General features: G+C 33.0%; 4 protein-coding genes across 5 annotated transcripts in view; 1 reads left to right on the top strand and 3 right to left on the bottom strand.

The window, feature by feature from the left end:
- Nucleotides 1–4,283: 4,283 nt before the first annotated feature.
- LOC133336121 (transcription termination factor 2) lies at nucleotides 4,284–8,094 on the bottom strand. Its single transcript, XM_061544418.1, has 5 exons — nucleotides 7,228–8,094; nucleotides 6,637–7,152; nucleotides 6,039–6,354; nucleotides 5,118–5,971; nucleotides 4,284–5,049 (listed from the first exon to the last, which is right to left on the bottom strand). Exons 1-5 carry the CDS (start codon nucleotides 8,092–8,094, stop codon nucleotides 4,285–4,287), a joined length of 3,318 nt encoding a protein of 1,105 aa, XP_061400402.1. The 3' UTR covers nucleotide 4,284.
- Nucleotides 8,095–9,204: 1,110 nt separating this feature from the next.
- Nucleotides 9,205–10,267, top strand: LOC133336058 (prefoldin subunit 3). The gene is made up of 3 exons (XM_061544354.1): nucleotides 9,205–9,404; nucleotides 9,581–9,978; nucleotides 10,047–10,267. Exons 1-3 carry the CDS (start codon nucleotides 9,318–9,320, stop codon nucleotides 10,153–10,155), a joined length of 594 nt encoding a protein of 197 aa, XP_061400338.1. The 5' UTR covers nucleotides 9,205–9,317; the 3' UTR covers nucleotides 10,156–10,267.
- Nucleotides 10,268–11,055: 788 nt separating this feature from the next.
- On the bottom strand, nucleotides 11,056–11,850 carry LOC133336059 (large ribosomal subunit protein mL40). Its single transcript, XM_061544355.1, has 3 exons — nucleotides 11,749–11,850; nucleotides 11,453–11,692; nucleotides 11,056–11,385 (listed from the first exon to the last, which is right to left on the bottom strand). Exons 1-3 carry the CDS (start codon nucleotides 11,772–11,774, stop codon nucleotides 11,070–11,072), a joined length of 582 nt encoding a protein of 193 aa, XP_061400339.1. The 5' UTR covers nucleotides 11,775–11,850; the 3' UTR covers nucleotides 11,056–11,069.
- Nucleotides 11,851–18,088: 6,238 nt separating this feature from the next.
- LOC133336057 (mucin-19-like) overlaps nucleotides 18,089–24,598 on the bottom strand; it is a 41,368-nt gene continuing 34,858 nt past the window's right edge. For both annotated transcript variants that reach the window (XM_061544352.1, XM_061544353.1), the window contains exons 4-5: nucleotides 18,432–18,569; nucleotides 18,089–18,369 (exon numbers count right to left, since the gene is read on the bottom strand). In XM_061544352.1, coding sequence (XP_061400336.1) covers nucleotides 18,089–18,369; nucleotides 18,432–18,569 — 419 coding nt within the window. The remainder of the gene's footprint in view (nucleotides 18,370–18,431; nucleotides 18,570–24,598) is intronic.

Genomic DNA, 24,598 nt, shown 5'->3' with positions numbered 1-24,598 from the left:
GCTACGTCGGCTTAGATGAATTGTGTTATCCTGGTGATCGGTGTGCCGATAATGCCATCTGTTCGGGTTGTGGTATATGTCAGAAATGTGATAATCCAGAAAATTGTGCCCAATTTCATTTGTGTCCCGATAATAGGGGTATGAATTCGCTGAAACGTTTGCTGCAGAGGCGCTTGATGGAATTTGGTGATAAATAAAGGAGTGACGGAAAATAAATTGATCTGATTAAATTGCTTATGATATAGAATACGGTTTAGGAAATATTTTATGTCATATGAGTATTGAAAAGAACTCCAGAAAAAACTAAAAAAAAAACAATAAAAAATGTAATATGAATATGTATCATATTAATAAGAATATAAACATGAATTATATTGATATATTGAACATGCATGTTTAATAAATATAACATACTAAACATATATTTATGGAATTCTATGATTAAATGAAATGGGGTTGAAACTGCTCCCAGAATTCTGATTATCTATTATGCGACTACAGAGAATATTTTAATGAAGCTAGACCAGAAAGACCAATAAGCAGACAGGATAAAATATTTTTTTCTTTTATGTATTCAATAATACAACTACTCTCCCAATGTTATTTCTCTTTTATTTTTTGCCGAAATGAGAATATCCACTAAAAAATTACAATTATCAAAAATGTACTGGGAAAATTTCAATTTTAATTAGCTGATTTAAAAACAAGCTGGATAATTTGATGACTAGCTGAAAATCATTTGTTTTTAAAAACAGTTGTGATTTAAAAGTGAAAACTAATAATCTGGAAAAAAATCTGGATGGTATTTTATAACACAAAATAGGAAATGCCGAATAAATCACAGGACACCTTTTCCACATTTTTTATGTAAAATGTAAGAATTAATTAATTTTTTACACAAATCAGCTGAATTCTTGATTGTAAATCGATAACATTTCGAAGTTATGAAACAGCTGATCTTCCTTATAAAATTAAATGTTTTGTGAACTTTACCTTAATTTTGTATTATTAAACATTAAAATGGATGAAGAAAACGCAATGATTTATAAAAATGGTTTATATATAAATAGTTTGTTGTTTTAATCAGCTGTGTCTATACAATATTTTTACATTTTGCAATTTCCCTTTTGAGATCGAAAAATTCGTATTGACTCTCTTCTTACTAAGTAAATGTTACTGGGAAAGAAAACGAACGAACCTATCTTTTGAGAATGTTTGTTTTGAAACAAAATGCATTTTAGTTATTTGATATTAAAGAGCAATTGCTGAAGAATTCCGAATAATAACAACAAAAAAATTCATTCTCAGAATTGTCAAAATTTTTTTAAAATTCTACAACTGTCAGTTCGGCTCTCTTAGAACACGTTTAGACTACTAAATCCACTCGATTCAAAATATCAATTCCACCTTAATCATGGTCACAAATCTAGTGGATTATATTTGACGTATACGCTATGGAATTGACATTCGAAATGGAGTGGATGTCGTAAATCTGAACATGAGCAGCACCCTGTAAACAGCTGTACAAATAATGGGGTAAACGAACAGGTCTATGGAAACACATCCTCTGTATAGATTTTCATGTATATGACCAAAACTTAATAAATACATGTCATTCATTTGCAACATCATTTTTGTTTTATTTATAACATTTAAAAATACATAAAACATTAATATGGAATACATTTTTCTAAAGATATATACTTTTTTATACCAGCCCTTAAAGAATCAACATTTTCAGCTACTTTTTCCGCATTTAATTTTCACTATTTTCCAACATACGCTTCTCCATGTAGCGCTTGAAAAGATTCATACCCTTAATGCCGGGACATAAACGAAAATCGGAACACTTTTCACGGCTTTCACATTTCTGGCAAATTCCACAAATCGTACAGATGGCATTGTCGGCACAACGATCTCCCGGGTAGCACATTTCATCCAAACCCACATAGCAGACATAACGGTCAGCACAATTATGAGGATCATGATTTTCAATGTAGCCGCCATATTTACAGGGTCGCCAAATGCTGTGGACTTCATTTTTTCCCGGACAGCGTATATTGGGATTGGATTCAAATAAATTACTGGCCACCAATTCTCGAAATCCAATTGCCGAAGAACATTGCAAACAACACGATAATGCCACCAACAGGAACACCAGCATGCCTTGATGATTGCCAATGGATGGCGACTTCTTGGAAATGTATTGAGACATGCTGCTTTCTTTGGTTGTGTTCCTTGTCTTCTGTGCTTTCTGTTTGTCCTGCGTTTTTCTTTTATAGCCAATTGTAATTTAATTCATAATTACAGGGCTTTTCGCCAGCCCTTAATTTATGCAATAATTTACATTTAATGAGGGTGGGCGTTAATGTAGATGCGATGTAGATTTATTAACATCCAGTAGCAGAATTTCATGGTCAGTGATTTTGTTCCGTTTGTGAATAATTCAAATTCAACGAGAGTTGTGGCTATTTTACAATGGATGATGTCCGCAATATTCTTAAATATGAAATTTTAAATTGTTTAATTATAGGAGTACACAACTTTACTGTCCTTTCGGAGATAATATCTCGAGTGTTTTAATCTAAGATAAACTGACATTTATCTAAAAATCACTGACCATAAAATCATGTCAATCAACAGGCTCATTTAATGTAAAATTATGTTAAAATGGCGGGGCTACAATCATTGGGACAATAATCACAAAATGTACCTATAAAAGGAAATTAAAAAACCAGTAAGAGCCATTAAGAAAGTATAACATTTGAGGCAGGAAACACACATCGAACAAAATGTTCCGAACATCATCAAAAAAATATATTACCAGGCGATTGCTGCTACTTCTACTGATTTTATCCACCTCTTGGCAATGTTCCTTGGCATTTGGAGTGCGAGACTGGTCAGGTAGTAACATTTTCGATATCAATCCCAATATACGCTGTCCGGGAAAAAATGAAGTCACCAACATTTGGCGTCCCTGTAAATATGGTGGTTACATTGAAAATCATGATCCCCATAACTGTGCCGATCGTTATGTTTGCTATGTCGGATTAAACGAAATGTGCTATCCGGGAGATCGTTGTGCCGACAATGCCATGTGTACCGTTTGTGGAATTTGCCAGAAATGTGAAAGCCGTGAAAATTGTTCCGATTTTAGTTTATGCCCTGGTATTAGAGGAATAAATCTATTCAAACGTTTAATGGAAAAACGAATGATGAACATAACTGATAATTAAAGGAATCGATTTGAAATATAAAGACCTGCTGAAAGAAATATTTATTTCAATGTATTTTGTTAAAAACTAATTGGAATATGTAAATATGTTTAGAAATTATATAAAATAAAAATATAAACGCAAATTACTAACAGGCTTTGTTTAAATATTCAAACTCATCCGTTCATGTTTTTTTTTTTTAATTTAACAATTAAATTAACAATTAAAAAATTGTTCAAATACTTCAGTCGTCAACAAAAATTATGACGTCGTCACATTTTGTGGAATACCAAAAAATGTGTCAATAGCTATCGATAAATGTCGATACCGACATAGGGAATACCAATTTGCAAAAGACGTCTCTCTACGAAGTCGTTTTGTGTCGACGACGACATACGGAGTAGGGGTAAATATAATATTAATGTACGCCCCATATTAAAGTCACATCTGCTTTTTTGTATTTTGATGGTCCTAGTCGAAGTTTCCGAACTGTAAATTTTCTGTTTGTAATTCGGTACTTCGTTTACTTAGAGGATAAACCTCAACCATATAAGGTCCCGAACGATTTTAGATATTTAGAATGCCCATCTACGCGGTTGTGGGTATAAAAAGTTCGCCCCGGCATAATTAAACGAAGTTTTCCCTTGTTTCAGAATTCTCTCAAAGTGTGCAATTTCCCTGAAATTCGAAAATATATCCCACGGGATTTTAAAATTGTACCAAATGTCCAATAACCAATAAATTACTGACAACACCTAAAATATTAGATTCGTGTTTTTCACAGTAACATTCACAACTAACATTCATAAACAGTAACATGTTGTATAAAAATAAATATTTATTTGTTTATTTTTAATACGTTATTATTAACAAAGAAAACACACAAAAGTTAAAAAAGAACAATTCGGTTTTCTTATTTTATCCAAATACAAATAGTGCAGTAAAAAATATTCTATTCACACGAGGATTCGAGAAAAATAATACATTTAGGTGTGGAATGCAAAAAAAACAAACAAACGAGATTTCAATGCAATAAAAAATACTTAATACTATTGCCCAATGAATTTAATTAAATACCAAAAAGACCCTTAAGATCATCCATACTAAGTTTGCTACCCTCACTGGCGCCTGCACCGGTCAACACACCATTGGCCAAGGCCATTTTGTGATCTTGCAAAGCTTTAATGCGCTCTTCCACAGTCTCTTTGCACATGAACTTGTAGATGATGACATCCTTTTTCTGGCCAACACGATATACACGATCTTGGGCCTGTGCCTCCAATTGCGGATTCCAGTGTAAATCGATGAGTAGTAAATGATTGGCACCAACTAAATTTAAACCAACACCACCAGCCGTCAGCGATAGTAGAAGAATGCGTTTACTGCTCTTGGGGCTATTAAATTCCGTAACGATTTCTTGGCGGTTTTTCACAGCTATAGAACCATTCAGAGAAAGTGTTGCAACATTTTCCCGCTCAATGTGTGTTTTTAGGATATTCAAAACGCTCGTCCATTGTGATACCACAATAGCCTTATCACCGGCAGCTAAAACACGCTCCTTTAATACTTCCATTACTTTAACCATTTTCGAGGAGGGTCGATCCAAGTTAAATACTGGATTGTTACGTTGCAGTACACGTGCCGAGGCCTTGGCCAGGACTTGCTCTTCAGGTCTCAGTGAAGTGTCGGGTTCATTTAAACTATTGCTCATCATTGTTGCACTATCGTTTTTATCGGTAATGGCTAGTTTATTTAGTTGTTCTAATAAATCTATTTCTGGATGTGAAACATCACTATCAGTGTCGATATGTTGAGCATCTTCATCTTCTAACATCTGGAATAAAACAATATTTATGTTGGAAATATAAAACCAAAAAGTATTCAAACAATTCAAATACCCACCGAATCAATTAGCCCGGCATGACAACAAATTTGTCTCAACCTCAGTAAAAGAACCAAAATTTCATGAGATTTGATTTCTTTTGTACCCTGGTGAAGTTTCGTAAATTTCTTATGCATTCTGTAGTAAGCATCATTGGGATCCTTCGATTGCATAAATGTAGGCTTAGAACTCTGATCGCGATAATGTAAATCGGTATTTCGTTCAGCCCTCTGGAACAGAAACTGGGCAAATAAGGTTCGCGAAAAAATCATAATCTTTTGGTAGACATTCATTTCCTCCTTATCCAATTCTACTTCAATTAATTCAATTTCTTTTTTGGGCAAGCACTGTAGTTCACCACGATCTTGTAGCTGGGCCTTGGTGCGTCTTAACATAAGTGATTTCATAATTGTATTCAGACGTTGTTGGCCACCAGCACTTTTATCAATCCACTTCTTCCAATGCGCAAAATCATCGAATGGAGAACAGCGTAGAAATTTCAACAAGGCATATACATCCATTTCTTTGTTTTGAATGGGTGTACCGGTCAATGCCCACCTATTTTTACCTTTTAACTCACACACTGCCAGCGAAGACTGTGCTTTATGATTGCGCACGACATGGGCTTCATCGAGAATTATACGTTTCCACTTTATACCAAACAAGGCCCCAGTAGTCTTGTGTTCACGGGCCACAATATTATAGGTCGTAACCACCAGATCATAGGTACGTAAATGTTTGGGTTTGGAATCACGATTATTGCCATGATGTACACAAACTGTTAATCGATGTCGTGAGACTTTTGTTTGGGCTTCATCTTCCCATTGACGCATTAAACTGGCAGGACACACAACCAGGGTACCACCGGGGTAGTCTGGCAAAGAGAAAAATAATGGAATATACAAAAAATGAATAACTTATAACTAAAGGAATGTACTTACAATCCCTTCTTCCTTTTGAGGACCATCCGGTTTTGGGTTCTTCGTCATCATCCGATTCACTGTCTTCCTTATCATTTTCATCGTCCTCTTCCTCCTCTTCGCGATTTTTGCTAGCCAAAACCAATGAAATCATTGTTAAAGTTTTACCCAGACCCATATCATCGGCCAGAATACCGCCACGGGGTTTTTGTTTTTCACGCCAGAACATCCAAGCCAAAGCATGTTTTTGATGATCCATTAGAGTGACTTTAAGGCCCTTGGGATCATCAGCTAGGACATTTTCTGCCGGACAACTTTCCAAAGAGCCATGTAGATCCTAAAAGAGATTTATTTTTGAATGTAATAGGTATTTACCAAAACAAATAACAATTTCCAAAAATATATGCGAGTCTACTTCAGTAAAATGTGTGTGTGAAAGGATTCTAATCAATAAATGTTAAATTTAATTGACCTCCAATGGAAACTAAACACATTAACTCATGTTGTAGTTTCGTCTTCAGCTGTCAAAGAAATTCAGACACTGTATTCAGATATCCGTTCTATGTTTTCATCATTAGCAAAAAGTAATATTGAATGAATCATCTTTTCTATAACATACCTTAAGACGTTCTATTGTTAAAACTTTTTGATTGTTAAATGTGGCCATGCCCTGCTTGCCAGTATGTGTTGGCTGTATTTGATTTACAGCTGCCGAAAGATCATCCCAGTCAGGCGGTGCATTGTTGTTGAAGAACGCCTTACGCTGCTTCTGTATATCTTGCAATTTCTGTGATGGTGAATCTTTATCCTCTGGTGGATATAAAGGGCCACTTGCTCCCGGAGCATCTTCAATATACAAAGAGGCAATGTATTTTGATTTAATGGCCACATCATTACGCAATCGCTCTATACGCAGTGATAACTGTTTACCACCATCTGGCAATGATTTGGATATTTTTTCCAAAAGTTTTTCCGCATTCAGAAGTTCCGCCTTCATTTCTTCAAATTTCCTTATTTCTTTGTCATAGTATTCTTGAGAGACATGTCTCAATTTGGCCTTATTCATAGGGGTTTTCATGGCAGGTGCTACATTATTTAAGGCGGCCATAATTTTTGGTTGTACCAAATTTTTCTGGGTTGTTGTATTTGTATTTGTGTGTGTTCTATTTTCCTTATCATCTTCGCTGTCGACTTCATCGGAAGACAATACAATGGGTTTTTCAACTTTCTCAATAATTTGTATATCACTGTCGGCGGAAGAATCTATTTCGGGAGCAACATCTCGTGGTTGATATAATGTAGATGATAATTTATCTTGAATCTCCTTTTCAAAATGTATGGAATAACGTGGTGCATGAGGAGAATTCGCACTAGACATTGCATTGCTGGCAGTTTTAGGTGAGGATGTGCTGGAATTTTTTTCACTGGAAGATTCTGCTATTTCGGAATTGCTTGCCATTTCAGATTTGTCCGCATTGCCCTCTGAATGATTCATTGTGGAACTATGTATATCAGACTTTTCTTCCGCTGAGTTTTCTATAAGGGAATTTGGTTCTCTTGTGTCGTCGTCTTCCTCATTATCACCATCTTCCGTTTCCGTGCCCGATTCACCATCTTCTTGGTCATCGTTGTATACTTCAGATATATTACTTAGCCCGCCCTTTTTCTTCTTACCGCTACCTTCGCCTTCTTCATCTGAATATTCTATTTCACTACTATCATCCGTTAAATCTGCCGGTCTAACTCCAGTAATGCTCATTCTGGTTCTGGGTGAAAAAGCCCGTTCTTCCAGCTCTTCTTCCTCTTCCTCCAGCTCTGTATCGGAATCGATTATAGCTTTTTTCTTTTTCTTTCCCGCTCCTTTGTTTCGTTTCACCACAATCATGCTTTCATCACCATCAGATGTGACATCCGAATCCTCAACAGTTAACTCTCTACTTGGTGGACGATTCCTGCTATCGTCCATGACACTGCCATCATACACTTGACTATCTTCTTGCTCGCCATCGCTCGTTTCAATTTCTTCTTCATTAGTTGATTCTTCATCACTGGTTATGATCTCATCCGAATCCGACATTTTACTCTATGACCTATATTTGTGAAATTCCAAACTAAAATCAAACGTTGAACAATGAAATTTTTCGAAAAAATGCTTCCACTCTGTTATTCTTTCAAAAGCAGACCGCCAGTAAAGCAAAATGTCAACAATGACCTAGACAGCCGTTTTATTTAAAATGGCGGCGTATGACGTATGGCGACTAAAGAAAAGTGATAACTGAACAATGTTATGTTTACATAGGTGATCGATAAACAAACAAATAGATTCTAGGGAAAAAATGTTATTTATTTGAGAGAATATTTCATCCAAATAAAAATCCATAAACAATACTTAAATCTACTTATTTATATATTGGGGAGAATTGGTTAATAAAACGGCGAAAAGAAATCAAAACATTGTTTATATTTACTGAAATATTTTTAGAAACACAAATTTTGCCATTACTGGATTTATATTTTCTAGAAATAAAAATTTAAAAAAATATGCTCTGTCAATATGAAAAATTGCAATATATTTTTATACGCAATTCTTTTCTGGGTAATAGTACATTTATACTGTAACAGCTTTATTAAATATAGTAGAAATTAAATTTCAATTCCATTACATATATGTAAAAAATACTCATAAAGGAGATTAAAAGTTCGATTAGGTTTACGAAGTTCATTCGATCTCAAATGTAAATTCCATAGCGTATACGTCCAATATAATACACTGGATTTGTGAATAGGTTTAACCTGACATATACGCAATGGAATTGACATTTGAGATCGAGTAGTCTAAACGCGCTCTTCCCCGGCAAAAAGTTCTAATGTAAATGCCGCATGTATTTACATTACACTTTGGGATAAATAAAATCGTACACATAAACGGCATTTACAAAAGAACTTGATTTTCTAAATCCAGTGCAATGTAAACATACTAATACGCATTAATTTAGGTATGACCTAATATAACTTCATTTTAAAAAAGTTTTGAAAAAACACAATCAATCTCTTTTTTAAATTAAAAATTCTTATAAACACTACTTAAGCATATCACGTTTCAACGAACACAACTGCACAGCGATGCGCCCACAATTAACGTTAGCCGCCTCCTCAAAAGTACACCTATGCCTACTCAACGCCGTTAGAAACAATAAAATTGTCAGCTCAGTGCTCTAATAAATAGTCGCTCTCAAAGGAAAAAGTCAACTGCTGTGAATATTTTTGATAAATTTCCAATTAAAAACTTAAGAATAAACAATGACTGGAATCATGGATACCGTAGAAATGCCAAAATTACCCGAAAATCAAAAATCCTTTGCTGGAATACCCGAAGCAATATTTTTAGTGAGTAAATCTTGTACGGCTGGTCATATTTACGGTCACCATAACCTACAAACCCTGGATGAAACAGGGTGCTCTGACTCACACAGTGACAAATGACTGACTGGCCATGTATGGAAGTCCTGGACCACTGAATAACAATACCCCTTTTTTGTTTCTTTTCTCGATATGATTAATAGGAAGAAATTGACAGCTTTATGAGTCAACCAGAAAATGAAGAAAATTGCGAAAAAGTTTTGCAACGTCTTGATGAACAGCACAGTAAATACAGATTTATGGCATACAATTTAGAGGCACGCAAACGTAAACTGAAGTCTCAAATACCCGATTTGCAGAGATCACTGGAAATGATTGATGTATTGCGCAAAGAAACCGAGGAACGTGAAACCCAATTCTTGTTGAGCGATCAAGTGTTCATTAAAACCATTGTGCCACCCACCAAGACAGTGTGTCTATGGTTGGGAGCCAGTGTTATGTTGGAATATCCTCTAGATGAGGCTGAAGTATTGTTGAAACAAAACATGACCTCCGCCATATCGAACTTGAAGACTGTTGAACATGATCAAGATTTCTTAAGGTACGCTGGATGTGGATAGACAATTATATTGCAGTTTATTTATATATTGTATTTCCTTTCTATTGCAGAGATCAAATTACGACCACCGAGGTGAATATGGCTCGTGTTTATAATTGGGGTGTCAAAAAGCGCCAAGCTGCCGTTAAAGCTGCTGGTGGTGCCTCAACTTCATCGTAATAGACATTTTTAAAGAAGCAAATGTGTGATTTCACTTCTTTTTCATAATGTATGCTTGGAATACTGTATCACCAATATAGATTCTCGACGTTGATTATTAGCTACAACAAAACTTATACGGATCACAACCAAATCAACCATTAAAAAAAAACAAATGAACATTTTTTATTCACCGAACAAATCGTATTTAAATATTTGTTTGTTTTGCATTCTCTTTATTTATTTGTATCTATTAACAAAGAATTCAATTATAAATTGAGCAAATTAGTAACACAATGAAGAGTGCATCTGTATTTAAGCTTCTTCAAAACAAAATTACTCTCTTACATACTTAAAATACAGTTTGTGCATTTACAAAAGATTTGGCATTAATAGCCAAATTATATTAACATGAGAAAAATAAAACAAAATGCTTATTTAAAATTCGATAAATATTAAAATAGACAATTTTTATTTCGTCTTGCATGGGGATGTTTGTTATCCAATGATTGCATTATACGAAGGCGACATTTCCATGGACAGACGGGACTTCAGCACTGTGGGGCCAACTTGAAGTTAAAAAAAACAAGACTACTGCATCACGTGAGGGAACGTCAAGAGATGGTGGTCGTTCCCTAAGCGTAATAGTTTTGCAACAATTCAAGCCGAGGTGATACATTTCGGACCTCCAGTAATTTCTTACGTTTCCTTTACAAACTATAACAATAGCCAGTGTTTTTTTTTTAGAAATTCGTAAGATGCTAATAATACTATAGCAACAATTCAAGCCGTGCTGATACATTTCCGAACTCCAGTAATTTCTTACGTTTCCTTTACAAACTAAAACAATAGCCAGTGTTTATTTTTCAATATATTTGCAAATTCACAAACAATAACATTTCGCCTACATTATTACAACAATATCCTAGGTGATATTAAATATCCCATTTTTTGGATTCTAGTATATATTCACCATCGGGCGATACATAATTGGGAATAGGTGGTGTAGCTACAGGACCCTTGATCTTAACTGGCAAAAGTGTCATATCGGGTTGTATGGCTTCTTGATATAGTTCTTCCGATTCCAAACGTAGCTCTTCCAGAGCTTTACGCTGTGACTGCATTATACGATCCATAATCTGATATTCATGCATTTTCTGTTCATGTTTATAACGTGACCATTGCTTGTTAAGTTGGATTCTCCTTTCCAGTTCTTCTTCACTCAATGGTGGTAAGACACGTGTACGTTGTCTGAATTAAAAAAAGATGTAGTATGATAGAAAAGTTCTTCCTGGGAACTCTAAAAAAATATATTTACTTTTTTTCATCTATCAACGTCAATGGGACCTCCAATTCCTCAATCGGTTTCAATTGGCGGGCATTCTTTTCCAAACGTCTAATTTGTTTTTCCAACTTCTTTTTACGCCTTTCTTCACGCTGCTTGATGATTTGTGGATCCAACTTCTTCTTTTTCTTCAGGGGTTCAGCACACAGTACCGGTGATGTATGGAGCCATGCCGTAGGTTGTGCCAAATATTTAGACGATTGCAATGTTAATCTAAATGAAATGTTATCTTTATTTTTCGCCACATTGGAGAATTATATTTTTATTACCTTGAGAATGCATTCAGTAAGGACATTGTGGAATAATTGTATAATTTATTTTAATATTTTTAAGCAAAACTCATTTATTCTTCCCTGCCAGGGAGAGTCTTGTCAAAAATGACAATGGTTTCATAACAACTGTTTTTTTGCTGTCGCAGCCGCACACACAATTCTGGCGGCAAGCGTCGGCGATTGTCGTTTTGGTTAAAGATGGTCTGTCTTCCATGGTACAATTATTCAAGGTAGGCCATAGTAACCTATAAATTATAATTTTTTCATATGGTCGCTTCTTATGCCAAAGTCATATACAAAATGTGTGACTGTGTGTGTAATGTTTTGAAAAAAAAAATATAGAACAAAATATATTCGAAAATCGTTATGTTTGAAGGTGAATTTTACAACAATTGTAAGAATTTATGTATGAATTGTGAATGAATCATCATTTAAATTGTATTTCCAACTCGATTTCGAAAAGAAAACCTGACATTCCATTAATTTTTCACGTTTTTGATAAAATGTTAAAAATATGTCAAATGAATAGAACGACAGCGAGTTACATGTTACTGTTTCGTGAGGTTTATGGACCCTCGAGACATTGTTGCTGTGGATGGTTTAAGTTATCGAGAGATTACTTTTGGTTTTTTATAATCGGAGTTGAATGTTATTGATCTGGACCATGATGCAATAATAAGGTGATGTATCACAAAAACAAAAACGTTTATTTTTGTCTCGACCATCTGTCAATATTTTCGTTATAATATTTCACATGGTTGGCAACATTGCACATGGAATTCAAGTAGAATTTTTGCACTATGACAGTTTATCGAGACATCAGCTTCGCTAAATGGACTACCTTTTTATTGTGCCATGATCTGGACATTTACTTTCTACAAGACAGCGATACATGTCGACACAATCAAAGAAATCACTGCATGGGAAATTTTCCGGAACAGTGTTATCTCTCTATATTGGCCACCAAGATATTGTGTACTAGCACCTCCTATATAACGTCTGAAGAATCTCCATCCTCAACGTGTAAATATCCACTATTTTTAATGTTACAATTTCGAGTTTAAAAAAAAGTTTAAATTTACCACTTTTATGCGTAATTCATGATCTTATTTGCTAAATGTTGACAAATCCTCGTTAAATGGCATAAAATATTTAATATTATTGCAACTGGATTTATTAAAACCTTTACAAATTATATTTTGCCATTTTTTCTACGTGTATACAAAACGTATTTACGTACGCTGCTATACGCTTCTCCAGCAATAAACAAACTGTCATTACTTTAACGCTGTGGCCACTCTCTTTTGTTTTGCAAAATAAAAACTCATAGTGTGGCAACATTGTCATATAATGCCAAAAATTGCAACATTGCTAATGAGCCGCCATGTTATTGTTGTTAATCCCAGTCGCAAAAACGAATTCATTGCAGCGTTATTAGTGAACATTTGCTCGACATTTCAGTACATTGAGTATTAAATTAAATTTGCCAAGAAAGTGTTAACGATTTTTTTTTGTTGGAAAAATAACTCAAGTGATTCTTCTATTAAGGTGAGTGGCCGGAAGTTATGAAATTTAACCAAAAATTCACTAGGGAACAAACGATTGCATTACCAATGATTTCAACAGACACCAGCCATGAGACAAAAGGGATGCAGAAAAATATTCTGTTACATTATTTGCAAGTTGAATGAACTCACTGTGATTGCTATTACATTGGTTTTGTAAGAGAAAATGTCAAAGAAATTTCCTTAAATTCTATTATCTTGCTTAGTTTTAGATATGAATATTAAAATTTCTACAAATTTCCGTGCATTTTTTTCTGATTACAAAAACAACTGTAAAAAACTGTTGACAGCTGCTTGACGCTGTCTGTAGTGGCGGCTGAGACAACTGCGTTAACCGCATGCCGGAACATATTCCGTCTGTAGTTTTGCGCCTTTTTTGCAGATGTTTCTGCAAAGTTTAATTTTTGCAAAAAAATTAAAACACTAAACAGGGTTACCAACACTTGCTGTTTGGACACAAATTAATCATCATTCAAAAATTCTTGGGGACAAAACATTGAATGACCGGCCGACCGCACGCCAACGATTTTGTTTATTGTGCGTTGAAAAATGGTAACGAACCTGCTGATGCGCGGTTGCTCTTCTTCCCCCCACGTTCACATGCTTGTAACAATGTCATTGCACTTTATCGTGCATTTTTAAATTCGGTGTCCGACACCGAATTTTTTTTTTTAATTTTTCTGAAAATTTTTACATTTGTATACACACATCTGTAGGTAGAATTTTGCTGCTGTTATATGCATTGAATTGGACGGATGGATTGGATGGTTTAGCTGGTTGATTGGTGGATGTTTTTATAAATGAAACACGTTTTGATTTTAACTCTTGTGCATGAACTCATTCATGGCGTTGTATGTGTGTATGTATGTACATGTGCAAATGTTTGAATATATTTTATGTACAAAACTCGATGTGAAAAATACCGGCAGTGTATTGTAATTTATTTGGATTGAAAGCGGACAAAGACACCGTAATTTTTCCCTTCAAAATATTCCGTTTGCTTTGATCTAGATGATTTACAGTGAAACCCATTTAAATGTAATTGGGAATATTTAAAAGGATTCATTCTTGGGAACGACAGTTTTTGTCAAGAAATATCTGGTCTGTTCCCGTACTGCAAGAATCCTACTACATTTTACTACCATACAATTTTTATATAAAAAAAAAAAACAGTAAGAAAGTAGTAAAGTCGGACATTTTACTACCATACAATTTTTATATCAAAAAAAAAAAAGAAAAAAAAAAACAGTAAGAAAGTAGTAAAGTCGGACTGGGCCGATTATGTGGTACCGTTGTGATGAATTTGTGTGTCAATCGGACAAACTTTAGGTCTTTAGTGCACAATCTACATAAAATCGGAAGAAAATATATATGGGGGGCTATATCTAAATATGAACCGATTTTCACGATACTTTACACACATTATTCAAGACATAATTCAGTACGCTACGCCATATTTCGTGTAAATCGAAAGATATACAGGGCCTTTGATGTACCATTTACATTAAATCGGAGGAAAATATATATGGGAGCTATATCTAAATTTAAACCGATTTTCATGAAACTTAGCAGACATCATTCTAGACTTGATGCAGTACGCTATTATAAATTTCATGCAAATCGAAAGAAATATAGAGACGTTGGTGCTTCATTAACATAAAATCGGGCAAAAATATATATGGGAGCTATATCTAAATCTGAATCGATTTTCATGAAACTTAACACATATCAGTCTTGACTCAATCCAGTACTCTATCAAAATTTCGTACAAATCGAAAGATATATAGGGACTTTGGTGCACCATTTACATTATATCGGACGAAAATATATATGGGATCTATATCTAAATCTGATTTCCACAAAACTTGACTGTATTAAATTTCATCCAAATCGGATTGTAAATGCGACCTGTACTTTGTTTACGATGTAACATCAACAGACAGACGATCATGCCTAAATCGACTCGGAAAGTGATTCTATTCTTATTCTGAAAAGGAACCATGGGTCTATCTCGATTGCCTGTTACAAACATATGCACAAAGACATAATACCCTGTACCACAGTGTGTTGAAGGGTATAAAAATAAACAGTTTTTCCGCAAACAATTTTTTATCGACGATATTTAATATCTAAACTATTTTCTATAGACTATTTTGTTATCAGCATCTCTGGTTATAAATTAGAATATTTTAAAAATCATGGTTTTTAATTAAAACCGATTTCTATAAGATCTCTCTACAATTCTTAACAAATTTCTATAAATTTCCAGCATTAAAAAATTAATATGTTATTTAATGTTGATACGCCAGTCTCCCACCCAATCGTCGTTAAATAATAAATGAAACTTTTCATTTGTTTTAATTACATGAAATAAATTCCACTTTTATTTTCAATAGATAATTTTAATATTCATTATTTGTTTGTTTTATTTTTCTCTTAAGGCAAAGCGTTTACATAAAAATACATTTTGTTCATTTCATGGTTATTTCATGTTTCTTTGTTTTGTTTTATTTTTATAATTTATATATAAATTATGTGTTGTTGTTGTTGTTTAAAAAGCAATCAAAAGCATTGCATTTCAATTCATCTCTTTTTTAACACAATTACTTTGTTTTCTTTGTGTATGTCAAAAAATAGTTGTGTTTTTATTTATATGCTATAATAATTTATATTTATTTCTAAATATTTAAAGTTTATTTATTTCGTTTGTATGAAAAAGTTAACACATAATAAAAATAATGATGAGGTTCGATGATATAAGTATTTTTGTTAATAACTTTTTTGCAGCAAATCAAATTAAGAATATCTTTCGTAAATAGTTTTACTATAATATTTAACATATAGACAAACTGCTATGTTTTAATTACATCGGAATAGACTTGATTTGGGGTTTCTTATTTTAGTTTTCTTTCTGTTTTTTTTAGGGGAATATTAATAAAAATATAATATTTATTTAGTGGTAATTGTATAGATTTGTTTTTATTTTGAAAATAAAGGCCATTTGATTCGCTTTGTTTATAGATTGTTTTTTTTAATAGCACACAATAATTTGTTGTATATTAAAATAAATATTTAATTAATATTATTATAGTAGATAGTATAATAATATATTATTTACTAAAAAGAGCTTCAAGCGAGAATTGTATCTGGGTATTTTTGTGTGTTTGTTTATTTTTGATTCAATTTATATAAAATTGCAAAAAAGATTTTATGAAAAATAGCTGTTGTTTTATAATTTTGAATTTATATTTCACAGAAGTTTTTTAAGTAAATTTACAAGGCATTGTGTAGATTTTTTGTTTTTGGTTAAGAGGTTTAAAAAAGGAAAACTAATGTGACATATTTAAATTGATATTAAGCCTAACGAAACGCAAGATTGATTTTCCGCGTGGAAAATTGAAAGATTTAGAATTAAATTCAGTGAAACCTTATATGTTGTTACCGTCGTTAAATAATGAGGAGCATACACCTCCAACATATTTTCTAACATTAAACAAAAAAAAAAAAAAAAAAAAAAAAATATATACACTCGCGAGATTTTACTGTCTTCGTCAGTGGACATTTCTTCTCTTCAAGAAGGAAAGCCCATCAATATACCGTCATCTGAATTTATCTGGGGGACAATTTAAAAATGACCCGAAACGCTCAACAAACAGCACTGCCACATCTGGATCTCAGATATTGTTGAGAAGACTTTCAATCCTCTTTGGTGTCGTATCTAACTATGATTTCATGTGATAGGAGTTGGTTGATGTTGATCTGAACAATGTTTGCTTTCAACAAGACGGACCTACATTTCACATGATATAAACATTCCAATCTTATGTTACAAAAGTACAATTTCCCTGCATATAGGAATAACACCTTTTATTGTAATACTTTAAATTCATTTCGAAATTTTGCAAACAAAATGAACGTAATTACACAGAGGAAAATATTTATTATGATATACTTATATATTCCCCCGTTTCTTTTCGGCTAGTATCAATTAAATATGCCCCATTATTATATTACATACATATGTATTTTAATACTATAAATATAAAACATTAAATTCAAATACATAAAAAAATAAAGAAAGACTCATCTGATAATTGTAATAAGCAAATTGGTTCTTTTTTTTCTTTGTGATTAGTAATCTAAAAATTAGTTTTTGTTTTTTTTTTCATTCTTTTGTAAATATATAATTGATGCAGTTGAGTTATTTTCTTCCATTCATCTAAGAGTTTAGCAAGTTTTTGTTTGAAAAGAAGTTTTAGCTTGGCTATTGGTTAGTTATTTTACAAACATTAATAATATCTCTAGCATTTCGTCAGGCTACAGTTGTTGCTGATGATGGTTTCTTTTTTTTTTTTTTGATAATTTAATTTGTCATAAAATGTTTTTGGTTGTAAATTCCTCTACCCAAATACTTAATGCTATTGATTTCTTTTCCTTTTTAAATAGTATTTGTTTTGTTTGCTTGTTTTGTAAATGAAAAGCTTATATAATAATATATAATTCCCATTTTTCATTTGTTGTATTTTTTCTTTTGTTTGTTTTGGTTAATAAATCTTAAGGTACTCGAAAACTTGCATTGATGATGAAAATGCTTTTAAAAAAGTCATCTAGCCACAAACTTTTCAAACTTTGTTCCCTCCATCTTCGGAAAAAATTCTGAAGAAGTTTGTTTTATATTTAATTTCAAGAGAACAAATTTTAATCTCATCATTCAATATAAGAGTAAATTGAGTGGCTGGCTGTTGTGGGGGTGTTTTTTTTTCGTTTCACCTTTAAATCATCAATGTTGAAAATGGATTATAACGCATTATTTTCGATAAGAGTATCCACAGAACTGAGGTAATGGCACATAGGACAACACCACCCCAACCTAAATCCAAACTCCAAGAGGTTAGAAATACCCTGGCGCCCAGTAAATTTTTGGCCATTATTGCTGGTCCACCGGGACGGGCGACAATGCCATCCACAGTACCATCATAATCACTGTCCAGCATGGGTCGACCTTGTTGGCGTTTGAAATGGATTATCATTAGTGTGAATAATGCAAACAATGCTGGAAATAGAAAAAAAAACAATGAAAAATTTAAAAATTATATATTATGTTCTTTTACACACCTGCTAATAAATACATAACCCCTGTTATTAAAATTGCACTTATTTGCCTTTGGCAAACCCCAAATGCTCCCACCAATGCCGCACTGCCCAATATTATCAGACACACCAGTGAACAGGAAATTGACAAATTTTGCATTCCTGAAAATTGCATACAATTATGTTATTAATATTTTATATAATATTGGATTTGTAAATATTAGATTTAATAAATGTTTTACAATAGTTTCCATTAGCTACTACATAGGAAATCTGAAAGTTAAGATATTTAAGTATTACATTATTTTGTAATTGAATTAAATGGAAAATTGCAGTGCAAATAAAAGAGGGCGTTGCTGTTGTCGAAGGAAATGTGTTGAAAGCCAGGAAAATTAAGGAAGGTTTTTTGTCCAATAAGAAGTGTTATTTTTGGTATTAAAAGAAAAATGTTTTAATTTTTATTTCGTAATAAAGGAAGAAGTTGCATGGTGTTAAATCACCAGATCACCTTTTCCCGTAAAGGAAAATGGTTTCATTGCTAGAGTGGCACGTAGCACCAAGTCGGACATTCTAAGTAGATTTTTACGCTGATCATGAATATATTCGGTTGGGGAAAAAAATCTATTATTTTAATATTTTATTATTTTTAGCTCCTTGCCGATGTTACGACTGCTAACGTGCCGGTAATTTAATTTAATCGATTTTATCGTCATTTTCGACGACCGGCCTACCTGTGCGAGGTGCATCCTTAACATCAAAAATTCCTTATAGTTTAGCTCATCTCCTTCGACAACCGCAATAAAAACATAACACTTCACGCCTACAAGCCACACATTAAAAGGCAAACAATTTCGGTATATATAGTAAAATTAGACATGTAACATTTTTTTGAAAGTGTTGGTAAATTGAAGAAAACTTTTTGTAATAGTGATTTGTTTTCTACTCGAAATTGTGTGGTTTATAAACGGAATTTCTTGTAGAGCATAATAGAGAAATTATTTATAAAAATATTGTATATATTAATATATTTTTTATTCTTGACATATTTTATTTATTGAAAATGAAATCTAATAAGCAGCAAGACCAAATGAACGTGAAAATCTCGAATGATAGATGATGTTGCAAGCCACAGCAAATTTAACAAAATAACAAGAAATGCTTAAATAAATATATATCGGTTATTTGAAGTGAGTTATTCGATGTTCTCAAGCGATTGTTTTTTAAAAAGGCGTTTATTTGCCATTAAAATGTTTGTAACAATTTGTTTTTTTTTTTAATTTTTGTTTTTGTAACAACTTAGAAGTCGATACCTCACCATTTACAAAGTTCATTTATATATAAATACATAATTTTTTAATTTATTACAGCCTTCAAATCTTCTACTAACCCTTTATATTCCGATGAAAGTAAATCAAATTTCTTAAGGAATTAATGTAGAAATGTTTTCGAACTTATTTGTCGTTTCTTACTTAATACTCTTAATACTCTATCACATAAGCATTCACTTTCTGACATAATTCTAATATTTTCCCCAATTCTCTTGAATTGAGTGACATTAATGTCATGTTTACCAAAAATTGCACTTTGACAGTTGTTAAAATGGACCCAACAACAACAACAGTGTCCATTAATGTCAGCATAAATTTCCCAAATCATCTAAAGTTTTGTTTTTTGTTGTTGAAAACATATGTGACATATATCCTTTCTCCTTATTCGTATTCACCCGCAAAGTCCTGCCATTTGGTTATTTAGTCATTCTTCATTCAACCATTATCGTCCTCTCTTTTTTTTGACCATCAAACGTAATGAAATGTAATTGCTTTGCAGCTTTGCTCTGGCGCATTATCATAATCCGAATAATGGTAATCGTGCTGTAGAAGTTGAATCATACAGAGGTTTTATTTTTATGATGTTGTTGGTGATGTATGTGTTGTGGCTGGTCATTTATTCACACCATCATCACACACACCACCGCACCACGAGACACACAATTTATATGTAGTACAAAAGTATTTTTGGTTAAATTCGTTAGAATTTAATTGGTAATGTTTTGGTAATAGCAATTATGGTAAAACATATTTTTGTTAGGATTGTATTATGTGAATGAGATTATAATGTGGTTTAAAGCATTTAATGCAAATTTTATTAATGCATGATACATTTTTTAATTGTATTCCACATATGCTTTAATGTGGTATAAAAAAAACAATTAGTAAAATTTAAATAAATTTATTTTTAATAGACAAATTTAAAAAGGATTAAAACTGAATTTTGGTAATTTTAGAGAACTGAATTGAAGGGAGATTTATAAAGATGAAGAAAATATTAGTTTTAAAATCCACGCATATAATCCAGATAGATATTGAAAAAAACACATTATAAAAATGTTAACGTATAGTTCTGATATCCCTTGCACGCTTATAGCCCTTGGAAAATATTATTTTAAAAATCCACGCGTATAGCCCTTGGAAAATATTATTTAAAAAATCTTTGGAAAATATTCTATATATATATTATTTATTAATCTATATTAAAAAATTGTTTCATATAACCATGGAATGAGTAAAATAAATCGCCCCTCATATGTTTAAAATACAATAAAGAAAAACATTTTCACCCTGCAAGAGGCTACCACTGCGCTCTTTCCTTCTTCAAAATCATTGAACCATATCTAAAATTGAACTTTAAAAGCGTTTTGTCCCGTGATGTCGAAAGAAAGTGTGTGTGACACAAATAAAGCATATCCTTGAAATAACTTATACACTTCATGGAATAACAAAAGAACGGAGCAATATATACATTTTTTAGATTAACAATAAAAACAAGCTAGTGGGGAAAAACAAATCTGAATTGTACACAACTGAAACCTAACAAAAAATGTCATTTAGATTTTTTTGTATGTTATGATTTTGATTTGGATTTTATTCCCTCCTCTATGCAGCCGAACAAGGCAAATCTTATTATTAGGTATCATTTGTTGTCCATATCATTTCATTTTGTTATTTTTAGTATCCTATTGTGGTCTCAACAATAGTAAAAGTAGCGGTGTCTACTATTGCTAATGTTGAGTCCAAAAAATAGACCATAAATTGTTCTACAATTGTGATGATGTGATATTAGATATTCGGTGCCAAATTTGGCAGGCAATGACTCATGAAAAGATAAATATAGTAGGAAGGTTAATACATTCATTAGCCACCTGCTACTTTTAATCAAAAAGAGGAAATAGAGGTTAGGTTATTCGAAATTCATATATTTATATAGTTATAGTTTTTGGTTCCATGGAGGGCAATGAAAATAATGCAATTGAATATGAAATCCATTACTTGGTAAATGTATTTGGATGACGTGGGGGATTTGTGTACACATTTGGCTCGTTGATTCTATGATGGTCATGAAGTGTTTTTTGGCCAGACATGAATGACCTCAGACAGTGTGCAAGCACACACACCATTTATGAAAAGCCATTCAGACACAACACACATACCTAGACTGACTGGCAATAACAAACAAAAAATCGAAAGGGAAACGGAAATGCTCTCATGGGGTTTTTATTTACTTAACAAAAAAATATAAAAACTTTTTCAAGCATATTTTTTGGGGGAAAAGCAAATCAACCAATTAAAATACCTCAGAGGTATTTTAATTGGAAATACTACATAAACTACAAAAGGCTATTACACATACTGTTGGTAATTAAATAAAATAAAATGCAATTTCATGAGTATTTCAAGCATTTGAGCTACAAAGAAAAAACCTTCAGCCATTTATTCATGCAACTGATTTTTTTTTATAAAAAAGCTTGTGTTTTGAATTAATAAAATATATTTATTTTTTGGTTATATTTTCTATGTGATTTTTTTGATGATCATTTTTTTTTTGTTGCGGTACAACCTACGTGATGAAGAGCCTTTTTATCTTTTTTATCCTTAGAAAAAAAAATTCAAAAGAAGAGGATTGTAAATAAAATACTACAAATTTTGGTTTGTTCTAGTTGCCATGAATTTTGTCGCCCATTCAATTTATACGACGAACGACCGACATGCATGTGATAAAAAGTGTAAAACAAATAATTTAATTGCTTTCATTTCTATCCTCTCTTTTTCAGAACTTTGTATTCATCTTTGTTATAAGTTAAAACAAAACACACACACACATATCTACAACATGTCTGATGAAAAAGCTGCTGCCGTTGTTGCCGAAAGCAATACCACAAAAGATGAAACTCCTGTCCCTGCTGCTGGCACCGATGCCACTTCCACTGAAAATCCCCCCTCATCTGAAGCTGAAGTTGAAAGAGAACGCTCTGAGAAGATACTTAAAGCTAAAGAGCTATACAGCCATGGTTCACGCAATTTCCTTGTGAAATCCTATGCCGAAGCTGCCGATGAATTGAGTCAAGTTTGTGCTCTCTATGGCGAATTACATGGTGAATTATCTGATGAACTGGGTATGCCTTATTTGCTCTATGCCAAATCGTTAATTGCTTTGGCTTTGGATGAGAACAAAGTTATCGATGTACCCGATGAGGAGGAGGATGATGATGAGGAAGAAGAAGAGGCTGAGGCTGCAGCCACAACAAATGGAGAGAAGGTTGAAGAAAATGGTACAAAATTGGAGACAATTAAAGAAGATGGTGCTGTAGATTCTACAGAAAAATCAGGGGAGGAGAAATCTGAAGAAAAGACCGAAGATAAAACAGAAGCTGAGAAACCTGCGGCTGAATCTGAAGTAAGCAGTACCGATGAAAAGAAGGAAAAGGAATCAGAAGACAGCAAAACTACCAATGGTGTAACCACCAATGGTTCTGCTGTGGCAAATGATGGTGAAAAACCATCTACCTCGAATGGAGAGACTGGCGAAGATGCAGTCGATGAAGAAGATGAAAATGAGGCGGTAAGTTTTAGAAGAATTTTAGAAATTCTAAGTAACTGACAACATTTATGAGATGCTCTGAACGTTGTAGAAAAAATGTTGCTTTCTAATAAATTTTAATATCCAAACATTTAAAGAATTTCTCAGGTTTTAAGCAACATAGCCAAAACGGCTGTTTATTGTCAAACATTCTGCACGCAAACAATTATTAGTTCTCATATAAATAAACATTTCGTTTTCTATATCTTTTAAAGGCCTCAAATCTCCAATTGGCTTGGGAAATTTTAGAATTAGCTGCCAAAATCTTTTCACGCCAGGGTGAGGCTGGCCGCTCTAATTTGGCTGAAGTCCACACCGAATTGGGTAATATTGAATTTGAAAATAATGTTTTGGATTCGGCCCGTGAAGATTATCGTAAGTATATATACATACATTATTTTATTTTCCACGAAGGGATAACACATTTGGCTCATTTTTTATTTTATTTTTTTTTCAGAAAAAGCCTTAACCATTTACAAGGAATTGCCGACAAATTATCGTCGTGCCATGGCTGAGATTCATTATAAAATTGGTTTGTCCTATTTAATGCAACAATCAAATAAAGAAGGCGCTGCCTCTTTGAAGGAAGCATGTAAATTAATTGAAGGTGAAATTGAGGAAATCAAAAACAAACCCGATCTTACCGACAAGGATAAGAATAATATTCAAGATATGGAAGAAACAAAACAGGAAATTGAAGCCAAAATTGTTGAAATTGAAGAAACACAGGCTCAGGTAAACATTTTTATAAATTAATTCGATAGGATTGATTTGATATGTTTTAAGCTTTTGGAGTAGTCTATATATATATATATATATATTTCTTTTCGAATCGCTTTTGTCACTTTGGGCTAGATTCTCGTATACGAAAATGAACTGAATTGAAATTAAAAATGAAAATAATTATATTAAATTTTGACAAAAATACCACTTGAAAGCACACGGTGTCGAATAGCCCACTTTGTACTCCCGCTTAAAATTTTTTCTTTACGAAATAATGATTTTCGTTTTTTTTATTTACAGAACATTGCAGAAGTTCGCGCTGCCTTGGATAGCTACATAAAGCCAATGAGCAGTGGAGATGTTGATGCTGGCACTTCAAAAGCAGCCAACGCTGCTGGGGCTGCAGCTGATGGTGGCGGTGCTACATCTACATCAGGTTCTGCGGCGGCGGCAATAACTTCATCATCAAAACCTACAGATATTTCACATTTAATTAAACGTAAGAAGCCCGAAGAATCCACATCTGAAGCGGAGGCTGCTGTTGCATGTTCACC

The sequence above is a fragment of the Musca vetustissima genome, unplaced genomic scaffold (genome assembly GCF_032173495.1).
Source record: "Musca vetustissima isolate MV318-11 ecotype Yass unplaced genomic scaffold, APGP_CSIRO_Mvet_v1 utg744, whole genome shotgun sequence".
In the NCBI taxonomy this organism is placed as follows: Eukaryota; Metazoa; Arthropoda; class Insecta; order Diptera; family Muscidae; genus Musca; species Musca vetustissima.
The sequence above is the reverse complement of the archived record's forward strand: the minus strand, read 5'-3'. Positions and strand labels throughout refer to the sequence as shown.